The 17074-nt window shown below is 41.9% G+C and overlaps 1 protein-coding gene across 1 annotated transcript in view; it reads left to right on the forward strand.

Annotated features, from left to right (window-relative positions):
• The window catches only part of TEX14 (testis expressed 14, intercellular bridge forming factor), a 94849-nt gene that overhangs the window by 43915 nt on the left and 33860 nt on the right, over nucleotides 1–17074 (forward strand). The window contains exons 12-14 of the mRNA XM_046676308.1: nucleotides 7009–7187; nucleotides 15215–15366; nucleotides 16481–16671. Coding sequence (XP_046532264.1) covers nucleotides 7009–7187; nucleotides 15215–15366; nucleotides 16481–16671 — 522 coding nt within the window. The remainder of the gene's footprint in view (nucleotides 1–7008; nucleotides 7188–15214; nucleotides 15367–16480; nucleotides 16672–17074) is intronic.

The following is a 17074-nucleotide window of genomic DNA, read 5'->3' on the forward strand; positions in this document are numbered from 1 at the left end:
AGCTGGATTGTATGGTATTTCTATTTTTAATTTTTTGAGAAATCTCCATACTGTTTTCCATAGTGGCTGCACCAATTTGCATTCTCACCAGCTGGTGTATGAGGGTTCCCTTTCCTCCACATCCTCTCCAACATTTGTTACTTTTTGCTTTGGTGGTTATAGCTATTCTGACAGGTGTAAGGTATTACCTGATTGTAGTTTTGATTTGCATTTCCTTAATAATTAGTGATGTTGAGCATCTTTTCATGTGCCTGTTGGCCATCTGTGTATCTTCTTTGGAGAAAATGTCTGTTCATGTCTTCTGCCCATTTTTTGATCGAGTTGTTTGTTTTCTCGTGTTGAGTTGTATGAGTTCTTTATATATTTTGGAAATTAACCCCTTGTCGGATTTATGATTTGCAAATATTTTCTCTCAGTTGGTCAGTTGCTTTTTCGTTTTGTTGATGGTTTCCTTTGCTGTGCAGAAGGTTTTTGGTCTGATGTAGTCCCATTTGTTTATTTTTTCTTCTGTTTCCCTTGCCTGAGTAGACAAGGTATTCAAAAAGATGCTGCTGAGACTGACCAATGTCAAAGAGTGTACTACCTAGATTTTCTTTTAGGAGGATTATGGTTTCAGGTCTTACCTTCAAGTCTTTAATCCATTTTGAGTCTATTTTTGTGTATGGTGTAAGATAATGGTCTACTTCCATTCTTTTGCATGTGGCTGTCCCGTTTTCCCAACACCATTTATTGAAGAGACTTTCCTTTCTCCATTGTATGTTCTTGGCTCCCTTGTCAAAACTTAGCTGTCCATAGATGTGTGGGTTTATTTCTGAGCTCTCAATTGTGTTCCATCAATCTTTGTGTCTGTTTTTGTACCAGTACCATGCTGTTTTGATTACTGTAGCTTTGTAGTATATTTTGAAGTTAGGGATTATGGTGCCTCCAGCTTTGTTCTTTTTTCTCAGGATTCCTTTGGCTATTCAGGGTCTTTTGTTGTTCCATATAAATTTTAGGATTCTTTGATCTGTTTCCGTGAAGAATGTCATTGGGATTCTGATTGGGATTTCATTGAATCTGTAGATTGCTTTACGTAATGTGGATATTTTAACTGTGTTTATTCTTCCAATCCATCTGCATGGAGTATCTTTCCATTTCTTTATGTCATCTTCTATTTCTTTCAATAATGTCTTATAGTTTTCATTGTAAGGTCTTTCACCTCTTTGGTTGAATTTATTCCTAGGTATTTTATTCTTTTTGTTGCGATTGTAAGTGGGATTGTATTCTTGAGTTCTCTTTCTGCTAGTTTCTTTTTCTGTTTGTTTGTTTGTTTGTTTTTGAGGAAGATTAGCCCTAAGCTAACATCTGCTGCCAATCCTCCTCTTTTTGCTGAGGAAGACTGGCCCTGAGCTAACATCTGTGCCCATTTTCCTCTAATTTATATGTGGGATGCCTACCACAGCATGGCTTGACAAGCAGTGCCATGTCTGCACCCGGGATCCAAATTGGCGAACCCTGGGCCACCAAAGCGGAACATGCACACTTAACCACTGTGCCACTGGGGCAGCCCTGCTAGTTTCTTATTAGAGTATAGAAATGCAACTGATTTTTGTAAATTGATTTTGTACCCTGCAACTTTGCTGTAGTTGTTGATTATTTCTAATAGTTTTCTGATGGATTCTTTAGGGTTTTCTATACATAGAATCATGTCATCTGCAAACAGCGAGAGTTTCACTTCTTCCTTTCCAGTTTGAATACCTTTTATTTTTTTTTCTTGCCTAATTGCTCTGGCCAAAACCTCCAGTACTATGTTGAGTAAGAGTGGTAAGAGTGGGCACCCTTGTCCTGTTCCTGTTCTCAGAGGGATGGCTTTTAGTTTTCCCCATTGAGTATGATATTGGCTGTGGGTTTGTCATATATGACCTTTATTATGTTGAGGTACTTTCCTTCTATACCCATTTTATTGAGAGTTTTTATCATAAATGGATGTTGGAGCTTGTCAGATGCTTTCTCTGCATCTATTGAGATGATCATGTGATTTTTATTCTTCATTTTGTTAATGTGGTATATCACATTAATTGACTTATGAATGTTGAACCATCGCTGTGTCCTGGGTATAAATCCCACCTGATCATGGTGTATGATCTTTTTAATGTATTGCTGTATTCGGCTTACCAATATTTTCTTGTTGATTTTTGCGTCTCTGTTCATCAGCAGTATTGGCCTGTAATTTTCCTTCTTTGTGTTGTCTTCGTCTGGTTTTGGGATCAGGGTGATATTGGCCTCATAGAGTGAGGTAGGAAGCATTCCATCTTCTTCAATTTTTTGGAATAGTTTGAGAAGGATAGGTATTAAGTCTTTGAATGTTTGGTAGAATTCTCCAGAGAAGCTATCTGGTCCTGGACTTTTGTTTTTCAGGAGATTTTCAATTGCTTTTTCTAGCTCTTTACTGGAGATTGGTCTATTCAGATTCTCTGTTTCTTCTTGATTGAGTTTTGGGAGATTGTGTGAGTCTAAGAGTCTTTCCATTTCTTCTAGGTTATCCAATTTGTTGGCATACAGTTTTTCATACTATTTTCTTATAATCCTTTGTATTTCTGTAGTATCCATTGTAATTTCTCCTCTTTCATGTCTTTTTTTTTTTTTTTAAGATTTTATTTTTCCTTTTTCTCCCCAAAGCCCCTGGTACATAGTTGTGTACTTTTAGTTGTGGATCCTTCCAGTTGTGGCATGTGGGATTCTGCCTCAGCATGGCCTGATGAGCGGTGCCATACCTGCACCCAGGATCTGAACCAGCAAAACCCTGGGCTGCTGAAGCGGAGCACACAAACTTAACCACTTGGTCATAGGGCTGGCCCCATCCTCTTTCATTTTTAATTTTATTTATTTGAACCTTCTCTCTTTTTTTCTTAGTCTGGCTAAGGGTTTGTCAGTTTTTTTTATCTTTTCAAAGAAGTAGCTCTTAGTTTCATTGATCCTTTCTATTGTTTTTTAGTCTCTATTTTGTTTATTTCTGCTCTAATTTTTATTATTTCCCACCTTCTGCTGACTTTGGGCTTTGTTTGTTCTTTTTCTAGTTTTGTTAGGTGTAGGTTAAGGTTATTTGAGATTTTACTTCTTTGTTGGGGTAGGCCTGTATTGCTATAAATTTCCCTCTTTAGCGCTGCTTTTGCTGCATCCCATAAGAATTGGTATGTTGTGTTTTCATTTTCATCTCCACATATTTTTTTATTTCTCCTTTGATTTCTTCATTGATACAGTGGTTCTTCAGTAGCATGTTGTTTAATCTCTGCATGTTTGTGACTTCCCCAGCCTTTTCTTGTAGTTGATTTCTAGTTTCTTAGCATTGAGGTTGGAAAAGATAATTGATATGATTTCAATCTTCTTAAATTTATTGAGGCTTGCCATGTTTCCCAAGATATGGTCTGTCTTTGAGAATGTTCCAAATGCACTTAAGAAGAATGTGTTTTTTGTTATTGTTTTTTTTGGGGGGAAGATTAGCCCTGAGCTAGCATCTGTTGCCAATCCTCATTTTTTTGCTGAGGAAGGCTGGCCCTGAGCTAACATTTGCACCCATCTTCCTCCACTTTATACATGGGATGCCTGCCACAGCATGGCTTGCCAAGCAGTGCCATGTCTGCACCCAGGATCTGAACTGGCAAACCCCGGGCCTCCAAAGCAGAATGTGTGCACTTAACCACTGTGCCACCAGGTCGGCCCCCTAGAAGAATGTGTATTCTGCTGTTTTGGGATGGAATTTTCTATATATCTATTAAGTCCATTTGGTCTATTATTTCATTTAAGGCCACTGTCTCCTTGTTGATTTTCTGTCTGGATGATCTGTCCATTGATGTAAGTGGGGCATTGAGGTCTCCTACTATTATTATGTCAATTTCTCCCTTTAAGTCTGTTAATAATTGTTTTATGTGTTTTGGTGCTCCTGTGTTAGATGCATATATATTTATAAGTGTTATGTCCTTTTGGTGGAATGTCCCTTTTATCATTATATACTGCCCCTCTTTGTCTCTCCTTGTCTGTTTTAGCTTGAAGTCTGCTTTGTCTGATCTAAGTATGGCAACTCCTGCTTTCTTTTGCTTGCCATTTGCTTGGAGTCTCATATTCCATCCCTTCACTCTGAGCTTATGTTTGTCTTTAGAGCTGAGATGTGTTTGCTGGAGACAGGATATTATTGGGTCTTGTTTTTTAATCCACCCACCCATTCTGTGTTTTTTGATTGGCTAATTCAATCCATTTACATTTAGAGTGATTATTGATATATGAGGGCCTAATACTGCCATTTTCTCTCTTATTTTCTGGTTGTTCTATATTTCCATTGTCTCTTTTCCCTTGTATTTCTGACTGCCATTTCAGTTTGGTGATTGTCTGTGACAGTTTTCTCCATTTCCTCTTTATTTATTTATGATTTACTCTGATTTTTTGTTTAGTGATTACCATGAGGTTTGTATAAAAGATCTCCTAGATGAGACAGTCCATTTTCTGATTGCCTCTTATCTCCATTAGCCTAAGCAGGTTCCATCCCTTTCCTCTTCTGTTTTAGAGTTATTGTTGTCTCAGATTGTTCTTTTCTGTGTTGAGAGTTTGTGACTAAATTGAAGTGTTTATAGTTATTTTTGATGCTTTCCTTCCCTTTGTCTTTTAGTTATAATTGTTTACTGACCTATTCTGATATAAAGCTGCAATTTTCTGATTATATCTTTCTATTTATCACCTTGCTCAGGGTTTTGTTTTTTGCTGTTGTTTTTTTTTTGTTTTTTGAGGGAGGCTTTTTTTCTTTCTTTTTTTTTCTGCTTTATCTCCTCAAATCCCCCTGGTACATAGTTGTATATCTTAGTAGCAGATCCTTCTAGTTGTGGCATGTGGGACACCGCCTCAATGTGGCCTGATGAGCGGTGCCATGTCCGCGCCCAGGATCCAAACTGGTGAAACCCTGGGCTGCTGCAGCGGAGTGCGTGAACTTAACCTTTCAGCCACAGGGCCGGCCCCATTGCTCAGGGTTTTGTAAACATTTGCCTTTTCATTTCAGGTAGGAAGGCTTCTTTCATCATTTCTCGTAGGGCAGTTCTAGTGGCGATGAACTCCCTCAGCTTTTGTTTATCTGGGAAAGCTTTTTTTCCTCCATCATATCTGAAGGATAGTTTCTCTGCATAGAGTATTCTTGGCTGAAAGTTTTTGTCTTTCAGTATTTTGAACGTACCATTCCATTTTCTCCTAGTCTGTACGGTTTCTGCTGAGAAATCTGCTGAAAGCCTGATAAGAGTTCCTTCCTAGGTTATTTTCTTCTGCCTTGCTTCCCTTAATATTTTTTCTTTGTTATTGACTTTTGCCAGTTTTAACAGTATAGGCCTTGGAGAAGGTCTTCTTGCAGGGATGTAATAGAAGTTCTATTGGATTCATGTACTTGGATGTCCAGTTTCTCCCCCAGGTTTGGGAAGTTCTCAGCTATTGTTTCTTTGAACAAGCTCTCTGCTCCTTTCTCCCTCTGGACTACCTATAATCTTTATGTTGCTTTTCCTAATTGAGTTGGACATTTCTTGAAGAATTTCATTTTTTAAAAATCTAGTTCTCTCACCTCCACCTGAAGCATTTCTGTATTTCTATCCTCTAAATCACTAATTTGTCCTCCTTAACGTCAGGTGTAATTTTTTTGTATTCTGGATTATTTTTAATCTGATTAATTGTGTTCTTCATTTCCAGAATTCGTTTGGTTTTTTTTTTAGAGTTTCAATCTCTTTGGTGAACTATTCCTTCTGCTCATTAGTTTTATTCTTGAGTTTATTGAACTGTCTTCCCAAGTTTTCTTGTGACTCATTGAGTTTCTTTATGATAAGTATTTTGAATTCTCTGTCATTTAGATTGTAAATTTTTGTGAGTTCAGGATTGGTTTCTGGAGACTTGTCATTTTCCTTTTGCTCTGAAGTGTTAATGTAATTGTTCATGGTGTTTGATGAAGTGATCCCTTGCTGGCCCATTTGTGGTAGCATCAGGTCACAGATTCCACCTGCCATCTCTTGCGGGGAGCAGGAGCTGTGTTTTCTGGTTCCGCCCCATCTGCTGGAAGTTTTGTGGGTAGGGCTATTCTGCATTTGTCCAAGCTGGCTGCAGCTGCTCTGCAGGTTGCACTCCGTGGGCAGGACCTCTGAGCCCGGTGGGCAGATTGGGTGTTGTAGGCCAGGCTTCTGTGCTTGGCAGGGGACTGGCTAAGCTGCTGCACACTAAGCCAGAGGAATGCCTACACGAGAGCTGAGCCACCACTCAGTGGGTCCCATGGGCTGCTGTGCTCCGTGGGTGTGGGTGCCTTCTGAGCAGGCAGGGCACCTTTTGACCTGTGCTGTGCTCAGTGAGTGGGTACCTTTGCTGGGGCTGAGCCACCAGCACTTGGTATATAGTGTTTCCACTAGTGGGGCCACTGTGGTATGGTGTGCACTGTCATGGGCCAGGCTACAACTCCAAAAGCATTTGTGTAGACTGGGCTGTCCTTGCCTCCTCTTACAGTCATTCCCAGCTGCTCTGTGAGGAACCATAACCTGGCTCACTGCCATCCGGGAGGGGTAGGGGTAGGGATGCACTCACCTAGTTCACTGCCTTCCAGGGATCCAGTCCACCTACCTTCAGATGTATAGCTACGTAGATTTCTCAGATGTCCTGTTGTGCTGCTTAGGGAATCCTCTGCTGATTAATGATTGTCCATTTAGTTGTAACTTAAAGGGGAGAGAGTAAGGGAACAACTCACTCTGCTATGGTGCTGATGTCACCCATTCTTATTTTTTATGGTATGAAGCAGCTCAGCTAAGTTTTGGAAAGGAGCCCAGATTTTGAGCTGGGGTCCTGGTCAGTGGGACTTTAGGCCAGTCACTTAACCTGCCTGAGCTTTAGGTTCCCTGTCTATAACATGAGGACAGTAGGTAGCTGTGGGGACCAATTGAGAAGTCTTTGGAAACTACAAAGCATTTTGCAGTTCTGGGGCGCCCAGGCCCTCTCATTCCTGGCTGGTGTGTCTCTTGCTTGCAGCGCTCTCAGTTCCCGGTGCTACACATGGAGGTGATTGTACACCTGCTGCTCCAGATTTCCGATGCTCTGAGATACCTGCATTCCCGAGGCTTTATCCACCGCTCCCTCAGCTCCTACGCTGTCCACATCGTCTCCACAGGGGAAGCGAGGCTGACCAACCTGGAGTACATGATGGAAAGGTGGGTGCAACCTCCATCATGACTTCCATAGACAGTCTCCCTGGAGATCCTTTGCTGTAGACAGGAAATCTAATCTGGGTGGAACTCCTCCTCATTGGTGGGCTGAACTGTTTCATCAATGGGGGAAGAGGTTTCCTAAATCCCTTGCCCTGTCTGCCAAGGTTAGACTGACTTTGGAGAAGTTTCTTCTGCTGTGGACATTCTCATTTTAATAAACATTTAACAAGCAAGAGCCCAGATTAGCCAATGTCTGTAAATGCTGTAACCATCCACTCCAAAATGTTCAGTGGCTTAACATAACCAAGGTGTGTTTCTCAGTCACATTGCAGTCTAGTGTGTGTTGGAGGGGGACACTTTCTTTGTTCCGAGTTCCTCCTATCTGTGGCTCCGCTGTCCCCAAGGCCTTAGTCCCTCAGTATGTCCTCTACATTGCTGGCCAGTGAGCAAGAGAGAGCATGGAGGGGCACACAGTGGGGTTTAGGGGCCTCCTAGAGTCTAGGGGCAGGAGGTGGGGGTCAGCCCCCAACTCTCATGTGGACCTTGACCCCTGCCAAACGAAATGAAGCCCATCCACCAACCCTTGAATGAGGGCTTTGTTTTTGTGACTGCCTGCCTCACTGCACTGAGGTCCTTGAGGGCAGGGAAGGCCCTTAGCATCCACCCAGTCCAGCACCTGGCCCTGCCATAGGAGGTGTGATGACTGCAAGGCTCATCAGCACCCATCACCTTCTCTCTCCTTCCAGGATGCACAGCTATGGCACATTTCCCAACCTCCTTGCAGTGAGAAGGTGCCTCTGGCCACAGCAAAGTGGGAAGCAATGACATATCCAGTAGGTCTTTGCTTCTCACATGCTCGTAATTTACTTCTCTCACTACATGAAAAGCTTTAGGAAGGTAGGGATTTCTGTTTTATCCACTGCCATTTCTCAAATGCCTAGAACAAGCCTTCACACAGTGGATGTTCAACATATGGTTTTTGAATGAATGAAACGGAAAGACTCACCTCCCTGACCCCTTGTGCACCTTTTCCTCTGCCTGGAGAGGAGAGTAGGGACCAGATTATGCTTGGCCTCGTGGGCCTTGGTGGAGAGTTTGAAATTTATCCTAAGAACACTGGGATGCAACGGAAGGGTTTTTTTGAGCAGGATGATATCATGGATGATTTACAGGTTAAGATCCCTCTTGCCTCCTGCCTGTGGAGGAGAGGCTATGATGAGGCAAGAGAGAGGGAGGGGAGCAGTTAGGTGTGGTTGGAGCTGTTGCAGTTTTCCATGTGGGAACCTGTGGAGGCCAGACAACTATCAGCAAGTGAGCTACTCAGCCTCAGATCTGGTCCATTCTCAATCCCAGGTAAAACCTTTCAGTGGCTCCCCATGGCCTGCAAGATTAAATACAGGTACTTTGCAGAGTGTGGAAGCCTTCCAAGGTGGGGCTCCACCCACAGTGCCAACTTCATCACTTTCCATTCCCTGCCTGGCCATCCAAAGCCACTTTCAGTCCATGCTATTTCACGGTGCTATTCCCCGCATCTGGAATACTTGCCACTCGCCTGTTTATCCTTTTAAAATCACTTCAGGTGCAATCTCCTATCACACTCCATGAAGCCTATACTGAAGCCCTCTTCCCTGCAGCGCTTTGCATATTCCACTCCTCTGCAGTCAGGTGTTTCTGCCCCACCAGATGGTGAGCTCTGAGAGGGCAGGGACCATGGCTTCTTCATCTTCAGCACCCAGCCCAGGGCCTGCCACATAGTAAGTGCTCAGTAAACATTTGTTAAGTGAATGGATCAGTCTAAGGGAAACTTGAAATGGATCATGACAGGGTTGACCACTTTGGCTGTGTGTTCAGAAGCAGTGGAAGCTAAGGGGTTTGGACGTTTTTGCTGTTGATAACAAGGAAAGCTTTTCAGGAAGGCTGTGACAGAATCCAAGCTGTTTGCTGGTGATGGAGCACCATCTGTTGTTGAGAAGGAGGTAGAGCAGTTTCTTCTGCTTGAGCTCTCCAACACAAATGTGACTCCTAGAGTGAAATGGAGCTTTGGAGATGGCCCAGTCCAACCGCGTCATTTTATAGATGAGGAAACTGAGGCCCAGAGATGTGAAGAGATGGTCTGAAGTTACCCAGCTGTGGCTAGAACTGGATGATAGAGGCTGTTTCCTGGCTATGGAAGCAGAATGGATGGGAAGTTGAGGGGAAGAAGACCAGCTAGGAGGTGACAGGCCAGGGCCTAGTAGTGACCAAGGAACCAAAATAGAAGGGAAAGATGTGAGATGCACTGAGGAGCTGGGGTCCACACACTGGTCAAGGGAGGGGCTGGGCAGTAACTGAGTAGGAAGGCGTGAGTTCTCCTTTGGGCTTGTTGACCTCAGATCGGAACTTCAGGCAGAAATGTCCATCAGCAACTAGGTCCAGTCATAACAGCATTCCTTTCTTTGACAGCTGATAACATGAGGTGATTACCCAAGAATCTCAAATAACTTTCAATTCCACGTTTATTTTTGGTAACACTGTGTTTGGACAGTCGGTTTGTTGAATGTCATTGTCAAGCGTAGCACTCCATCTCTTGGTGTAAAAATGATACAGCAGCTTCTCCCATTCTTCAATCCTTCTTTTTTTGTTTTTGTATTTGTTTTGTTTTGTTTATTGAGTTTCTTCAACTTCTTCTTAATGGAATCTTGAGAGCTGGAATTAACCTTGCAAGTAGTATCACACAGCCATAGCCAAATCTAATTTTAAAATTAGATGTCAGAACTGAAGCCCAGAAAAATAACTGCCCTAAAATGACAGCCAGAAAAGAAGCTGCCCCTCCCAGACACAACTAGCTTTGTTTATTTATTTATTTATTTATTTATTTTTTGTGAGGAAGATTGGCCCTGAGCTAACATCTCTGCCAATCTTCCTCTGTTTTATGTGGGATGCCACCACAGCATGGCTTGATGAGCCATGCTAAGTCCACACTCAGGATCCGAACCTGCGAACCCTGGGCCGCCAAGGCGGAGCATGTGAATTTAACCACTATGCCACCGGGCTGGCCCCTTATTTATTTATTTTTAATCCTTTTTTTTTTTATATTGCAGTAACAATGGTTTATAACATGTAAATTTTGGGTGTACATTATTACGTTTCGATTTCTGTGTAGATTACATCATGTTCACCACCCAAAGACTAATTACAATCCTAATCACTCCTTTCACCCTCCTCCCTCGCCCCTCCCCTCTGGTAGCCACCAATCCAGTCTCTGTCTCTATGTGTTTGTTTATTGTTGTTTTTATCTTCTATTAGTGAGATCATATGGTGTTTGACTTTCTCCCTCTGACTTACTTCGCTTAACATAATACCCTCAAAGTCCATCCATGTTGTACAAATGGCCAGATTTCATCATTCTTTATGGCTGAGTAGTATTCCATTGTGTATATATACCACATCTTCTTTATCCATTCGTCATTAATGGGCACCTAGGTTGCTTCCAAGTCTTGGCTATTGTGAGTAATGCTGCAGTGACCATAGGGGTGCATATATCTTTACCCATTTATGTTTTCATGTTCTTTGGATAAACACCCAGCAGTGGAATAGCTGGGTCCTATGGTAGTTCTATTCTTGATTTTTTTGAGGACTCTTCATACTGTTTTCCATAGTGGCTGCTCCAGCTGGCATTCCTACCAGCAGTGTATGAGAGTTCCCTTCTCTCCACATCCTCTCCAACACTTGTTATTTCCTGTCTTGTTAATTATAGCCATTCTGACAGGCATGAGGTGATATCTCATTGTAGTTTTGATTTGCATTTCCCTTATAGTTAGTGATGTTGAACATCTTTTCACGTGCCTGTTGGCCATCTGTGTATCTTCTTTGGAGAAATGTCTGTTCAGATCTTTTGTGCATTTTTTAATTGGGTTGTTAGTTTTTTTGTTCTTGAGATGTATGAGTTCTTTATATATTTTGAATATTAGCCCCTTATCAGATAATAAGATTTGCAAATATCTTCTCCCAGTTGTTAGGTTGTCTTTGCGTTTTGTTGATGGTTTCCTTGCTGTGCAGAAGCTTTTTAGTTTGATGTAGTCCTATTTGTTTATTTTTTCTGTTGTTTCCCTTGCCGGGTCAGACATGGTACTTGAAAATATGCTGCCAAGACCACTATCAAAGAGTCTATTGCCTATGTTTTCTTCTAGAAGTTTTATGGTTTCAGGTCTTACCTTCAAGTCTTTAATCCATTTTGAGTTAGTTTTTGTGTATGGTGTAAGATAATGGTCTACTTCCATTCTTTTGCATGTGGCTGTCCAGTTGTCCTAACAACATTTATTGAAGAGACTTTCCTTTCTCCATTGTATGTTCTTGGCTCACTTGTCAAAAATTAGCTGTCCATAGATGTCTGGGTTTATTTCTGGGCTCTTGATTCTGTTCTATTGATCTTTGTGTCTGTTTTTGTACCAGTACGATGCTGTTTTGATTATTATAGCTTTGTAGTATATTTTGAAGTTAGGGATTATGGTGCCTCCAGCTTTGTTCTTTTTTCTCAGGATGCCTTTGGCTATTCAGGGTCTTTTGTTGTTCCATATAAATTTTAGGATCCTTTGTTCTATTTCTGTGAAAAATGTTGTTGGGACTTTGATAGGGATTGTGTTGAATCTGTAGATTGCTTTAGGAAGTGTGGACTTTTTTTTTTTTTTTTGAGGAAGATTAGCCCTGAGCTAACATCTGCTGCCAATCCTCCTCTATTTTCTGAATCCTCCTCTTTTTTCTGAGGACTGGCCTTCAGCTAACATCTGTGCCCATCTTCCTCTGCTTTATATGTGGGATGGCTTGCCAAGCGGTGCCATGTCCACACCGGGATCTGAACTGGCAAACCCCGGGCCACCAAAGCTGAACATGCATGCTTAACCACTGCGCCACTGGTCCAGCCCCCTCCCCCCATTTTTTTTTTAAGATTTTTTTATTTTTTCCTTTCTCTCCCCAAAGCCCCCCAGTACATAGTTGTGCATTTTCAGTTGTGGGTCCTTCTAGTTCTGGAACATGGGATGCTGCTGATTAGTGGTGCCATGTCCGCACCCAGGATCCGAACTGGTGAAACCCTGGGCCGCTGAAGTGGAGTGCATAAACCTAACCACTTGGCCACGGGGCCGGCCCCTGGACATTTTAACTATGTTAGTTCTTCCAATCCAAGAGCATGGAAATCTTTTTGTTTCTTTTTGTCTTCTTCAATTTCTTTCAATGATGTTTTATAGTTTTCAGTGTACAGATCTTTCACCTCTTTGGTTAAATTTATTCCTAGGCATTTTATTTTTTATGTTGCAATTATAAATGGGATTGTATTCTTAATTTCTCTTTCTGCTACTTCCTTGTTAGTGTATAGAAAGGCAACTGATTTTTGTACATTGATTTTGTGTCTTGCATTTATTATTTCTAAAAGTTTTTTGGTAGATTCTTTAGGGTTTTCTATATATAAAATCATGTCATTTGCAAATTGTGACAATTTTACTTTTTCCTTTCCAATTTGGATCCATTTTATTTCTTTTTCTTGCCTGATTGCTCTTGCTAGCACTTCTAATACTATGTTACATAAGAATGGTGAAAGTGGGCATCTTTGTCCAGTTCCTGTTCTTAGAGGGATAGTTTTCAGTTTTTCTCCATTGAGAATATTAGCTATGGGTTTGTCATATATGGCCTTTATTATGTTGAAGTACTTTCCTTCTATATCCCTTTTATTCAGAGTTTTTATCATAAATGGATGTTGGAGCTTGTCACATGCTTTCTCTGCATCTATTGAGATGATCATGTGATTTTTATTCTTCATTTTGTTAATGTGGTGTGTCATGTTGATTGATTTGCAGATCTTGAACCATCCCTGCATCCCTGAATAAATCCCACTTGATTGTGGTGTATGATCTTTTTAATGTGTTGTTGTATTTGATTTGCTAGTATTTTGTTGAGAATTTTTTTTTTTTAAAGATTTTATTATTTCCTTTTTCTCCCCAAAGCCCCCCGGTACATAGTTGTATATTCTTCGTTGTGGGTTCTTCTAGTTGTGGCATGTGGGACGCTGCCTCAGCGTGGTCTGATGAGCAGTGCCATGTCCGCGCCCAGGATTCGAACCAACGAAACACTGGGCTGCCTGCAGCGGAGCGCGCGAACTTAACCACTCGGCCACGGGGCCAGCCCCTCGTTGAGAATTTTTGCATCAATGTTCATCAGTGATATTGGCCTGTAATTTTCTTTTCTTTTATTTTTTTGTGTGTGGGGAAGATTGGCCCTGAGTTAACATATGTTGCCAATCTTACTCTTTTTGCTTGAGGAAGATTGTCCCTGAGCTAACGTCTGTGTCAGTCTTCCTCTGTGTTTTGTATGTGGGATGCCGCCACAGCATGGTTTGATGAGCAATGTGTAGATCTACACCCAGGATCTGAACCTGCAAACTCTGGGCCACCAAAGGGGAATGCACAAACTTAACCCACTATGCCACCAGGCCTGCCCCTGTAATTTTCTTTTTCTATGTTGTCCTTGTCTGGTTTTGGTGTCAGGGTAATGTTGGCTTTGTAGAGTGAGTTAGGAAGCTTGTCCACCTCTTCAATTTTTTGGAAGAGGTTGAGAAAGATAGATATTAAGTCTTCTTTGAATGTTTGGTAGAATTCACCAGACAAGCCATCTGGTCCTGGACATTTATTTTTTGGGAGGTTTTTGATTACTGTTTTGATCTCCTTACTGGTTATTGGTCTATTGAAATTCTCTGTTTCTTCTTGCTTCAGTTTTAGAAGGTTATATGATTCTAAGAATTTATCCATTTCTTCTAGATTATCCAATTTCTTGGCATATAGCTTTTCATAGTATTCCCTTATAATCCTTTGTATTTCTGAGGTGTCCATTGTAAATTCTCCTCTTTCACTTCATTTTATTTATTTGACCCTTCTTTCTTTTTTTCTTGATGAGTCTAGATAAAGGTTTGTCAGTTTTGTTCTTTCAAAGAACCAGCTCTTCGTTTCATTGATTTTTTTCTTTTTTTTTTTGGTCTCTATTTCATTTATTTCTGCTCTGATTTTTATTATTTCCTTCCTTCTACTGATTTGGGGCTTTGTGTGTTCTTCTTTTAATGTCGTGTTAATTCCTTATTTGCATGAGGCTTTATAGCTCACAGAGTGTTTCCACACACATGATCTCATCTGATGCTCATGACAGCTGTGGGCAGAAGTTAGCGCTGACCTTGCCCTAGGATTCTTGTTAGCCCAGAAGACATTTAGGACACTCTCAAGGAGTCTGGTTGGGAAGCTGAGTTATTCAAGCAAATCAGTGAACTTTTGAGTGCTAAACTGAAAGCTCATTCCCAAGAGGGCAGAGTTCAGAAAAGAAGCCATTGCGAGGAGTTGGAGGAGTCCCAGAAGGCTTTGATAAAGCAGATGGGGCCTGAGGAGTGGTCTGGAAAGAGTCTTAGATTCATTTATTCAAAAGTAAGCATTGAGGTCCTGGTGTAAATTTAGAGATAGAGTGATATAAAAGACAGATACAGTGCCTACCCACATGGAGCTGGAGGGGAGACAGATAAACAATAAATACACGAACAAGAAATTCAGGTAATAAGTGCTCTGAAGCCGATAAAATGGGACTACCTTAGTTGGTCGGGGAAGGCCTCTCTGAGGAGGTGATTTTTGAGCTAATACCTTAGTTATAAGAAGCAGCCAGTTGCACTAGGATCTGTGGGTAGAGTGTGCCACGCAGAAGTCACCAGTGCAAAGACCTGAAGTGGTGATGTGCTTGGCATGTTGGAGAAACTGAAAGAAGGGCTCCTGTGACTTGGGTGGGGTGAATGAGGAGAGAGCTGCCAGAAGAGGTGGAAGGGTGGGCAGGGCCTGCTCAGGTAGGAACAGTAAGGAATTTGCAAGTGTTGGAACAGCTGGCAGTGTGGGTTAGCTCAAGTTCTAGCTGGGTTTATAGAAGCTCAGGGAGGTTGCCAGTCTTCAGAGGCAAATGTTTCACGAACGTGCTGTGGGGTAATCACACTTATCTTTTAAGACATGAGCCTTACCTTGTGTTTCCTTCTGTAGCCAGGATGGAGGTGTCCATAGGGACCTGACTCGAGTGCCCCTCCCCACCCAGCTGTATAACTGGGCGGCCCCGGAGGTGATCCTACAGAAGGCAGCCACGGTGAAGTCGGACATCTACAGCTTTTCTATGATCATACAGGAGATTTTAACAGGTAGATCAAAGAACACATTGACGGTGACCAAAGTCCCTATTCTTAGGTGGGATTTTTTTTTTCCTCCAACAGTTACTTAGTTTTATGGAAATGCAGGACGTAGAAAAAAGAGATTTCTTCAAAGAAACCTCTTTGTGCTTATGGAAGATATAAGATGATCTCCTGGAAATCTTTCTCTTTTAACCTGTTCTTTAAGACTCAGCAAAGCCCACCTTTTGGCGTGTCAGTCAGTGCTAGTGCATTTAATCCAAGCAAAGGTTTTATTTATTTATTTCTGCTTTTTCTCCTCAAATCCCCCCCAGTACGTAGTTGTTTATTTTAGTTGTGGGTCCTTCTGGTTGTGGCATGTGGGGCGCTGCCTCAGCATGGCCTGATAAACGGTGCCATGTTCGTGCCCAGGATCTGAACTGCTGAAACCCTGGGCTGCCAAAGCGGAGCACGCGAACTTAACTACTCGGCCACAGGGCCGGCCCCCAAGCAAAGATTTTAAACTGAAGATTACTGTCAGTGCTTAGAGGTCTCTGTAAGGTGCCCGTTAAGAACTCGTAAATGAGGGGAAAAGACTGGCCTCTGAAAAGTAAACCATGAAATAAAATACGCTCAGGTTCCAGTGTCCATATAACAGTGTCACTTGAAAGAAATAGAAACCTTTCCAAACATACAGGACTCTAATGTGAAGGAAGTGATCACATATTTGAAGACAGAAGGAATCTTTCAAGAGAGGGACATACGCACGCACATACACACACTGTAAAGCCACCTTCTCTTGAGGGGGTGAGAGTCAGCCTCCATTCAGCAGTGTTTATAGTCTCAGAGGCAATACCACACTTTCCATGAGATGAGTGCGTTTGGCAACCCAGCTTTCCCTTATGGTCCCCAGGTCTGCCAGTGGGGAGTCCATGTATACATGATTCTGATACAACTTTTTTCTGTCTCTGCAGCAGAGATTTCCCTGGTAAATAGGTAAAGTGGCTTCTTGTTTGTTGTTGGACTTCCAGGTAGTTTTTCGGCAGAGAGAAATTAATGTTTAAAGAGTTTGAGTGACTTGACTAAGCTTACCCAATTTCATCTGATTTCTTAATGTTACTCTTCCCTATGACTCTTTCCTTAACAGATAACATACCTTGGAATGGCTTAGATGGCTCAGTTATTAAAGATGCTATAGTCTTGGGAAAGTATTTAGAAGCTGATGTCAGGCTTCCAAAACCTTATTATGATATTGTTAAGTCAGGCATCCAGGTCAAGCAGAAGGACCGAACTATGAACCTTCAGGACATCCGGTATATTCTGAAGAATGACTTAAAGGTAAGCTCTGAAGTTGTTAGTTTTGCTCACCCATCTCAGGGGAACAGCGAGTTCGAGACCAAGTTGTAAGAAGTTTTGGAATCCTCATTTCATTGCGCCCTTTCTGTGTTCCTGAGAAAAACCTAACTGCTTAACTTGGTGAGGACAGCAGGGCACTGAGGAGGGAGGTTGTGGAGGGCCCACACACAGTGGGGGCGCGTTGTGTAGGCACATAGTGCAATTCAGTGAATGGCGGCTACTGTTATTCCTTTTTAAATATTGGTGATAACAGTGAATTAACTAATTAGGACTACAGTTAGTCTACCCAACAGGAATGAGAGGGAGTTTATTTGATACCTAGATCTGTTTCTGAAACGCCAGTGACAGTCAGATGATTGCAGATCTGTCCTTGACAGTATTTCCC

The sequence above is a fragment of the Equus quagga genome, chromosome 11, assembly GCF_021613505.1.
Source record: "Equus quagga isolate Etosha38 chromosome 11, UCLA_HA_Equagga_1.0, whole genome shotgun sequence".
NCBI classification, from domain to species: domain Eukaryota; kingdom Metazoa; phylum Chordata; class Mammalia; order Perissodactyla; family Equidae; genus Equus; species Equus quagga.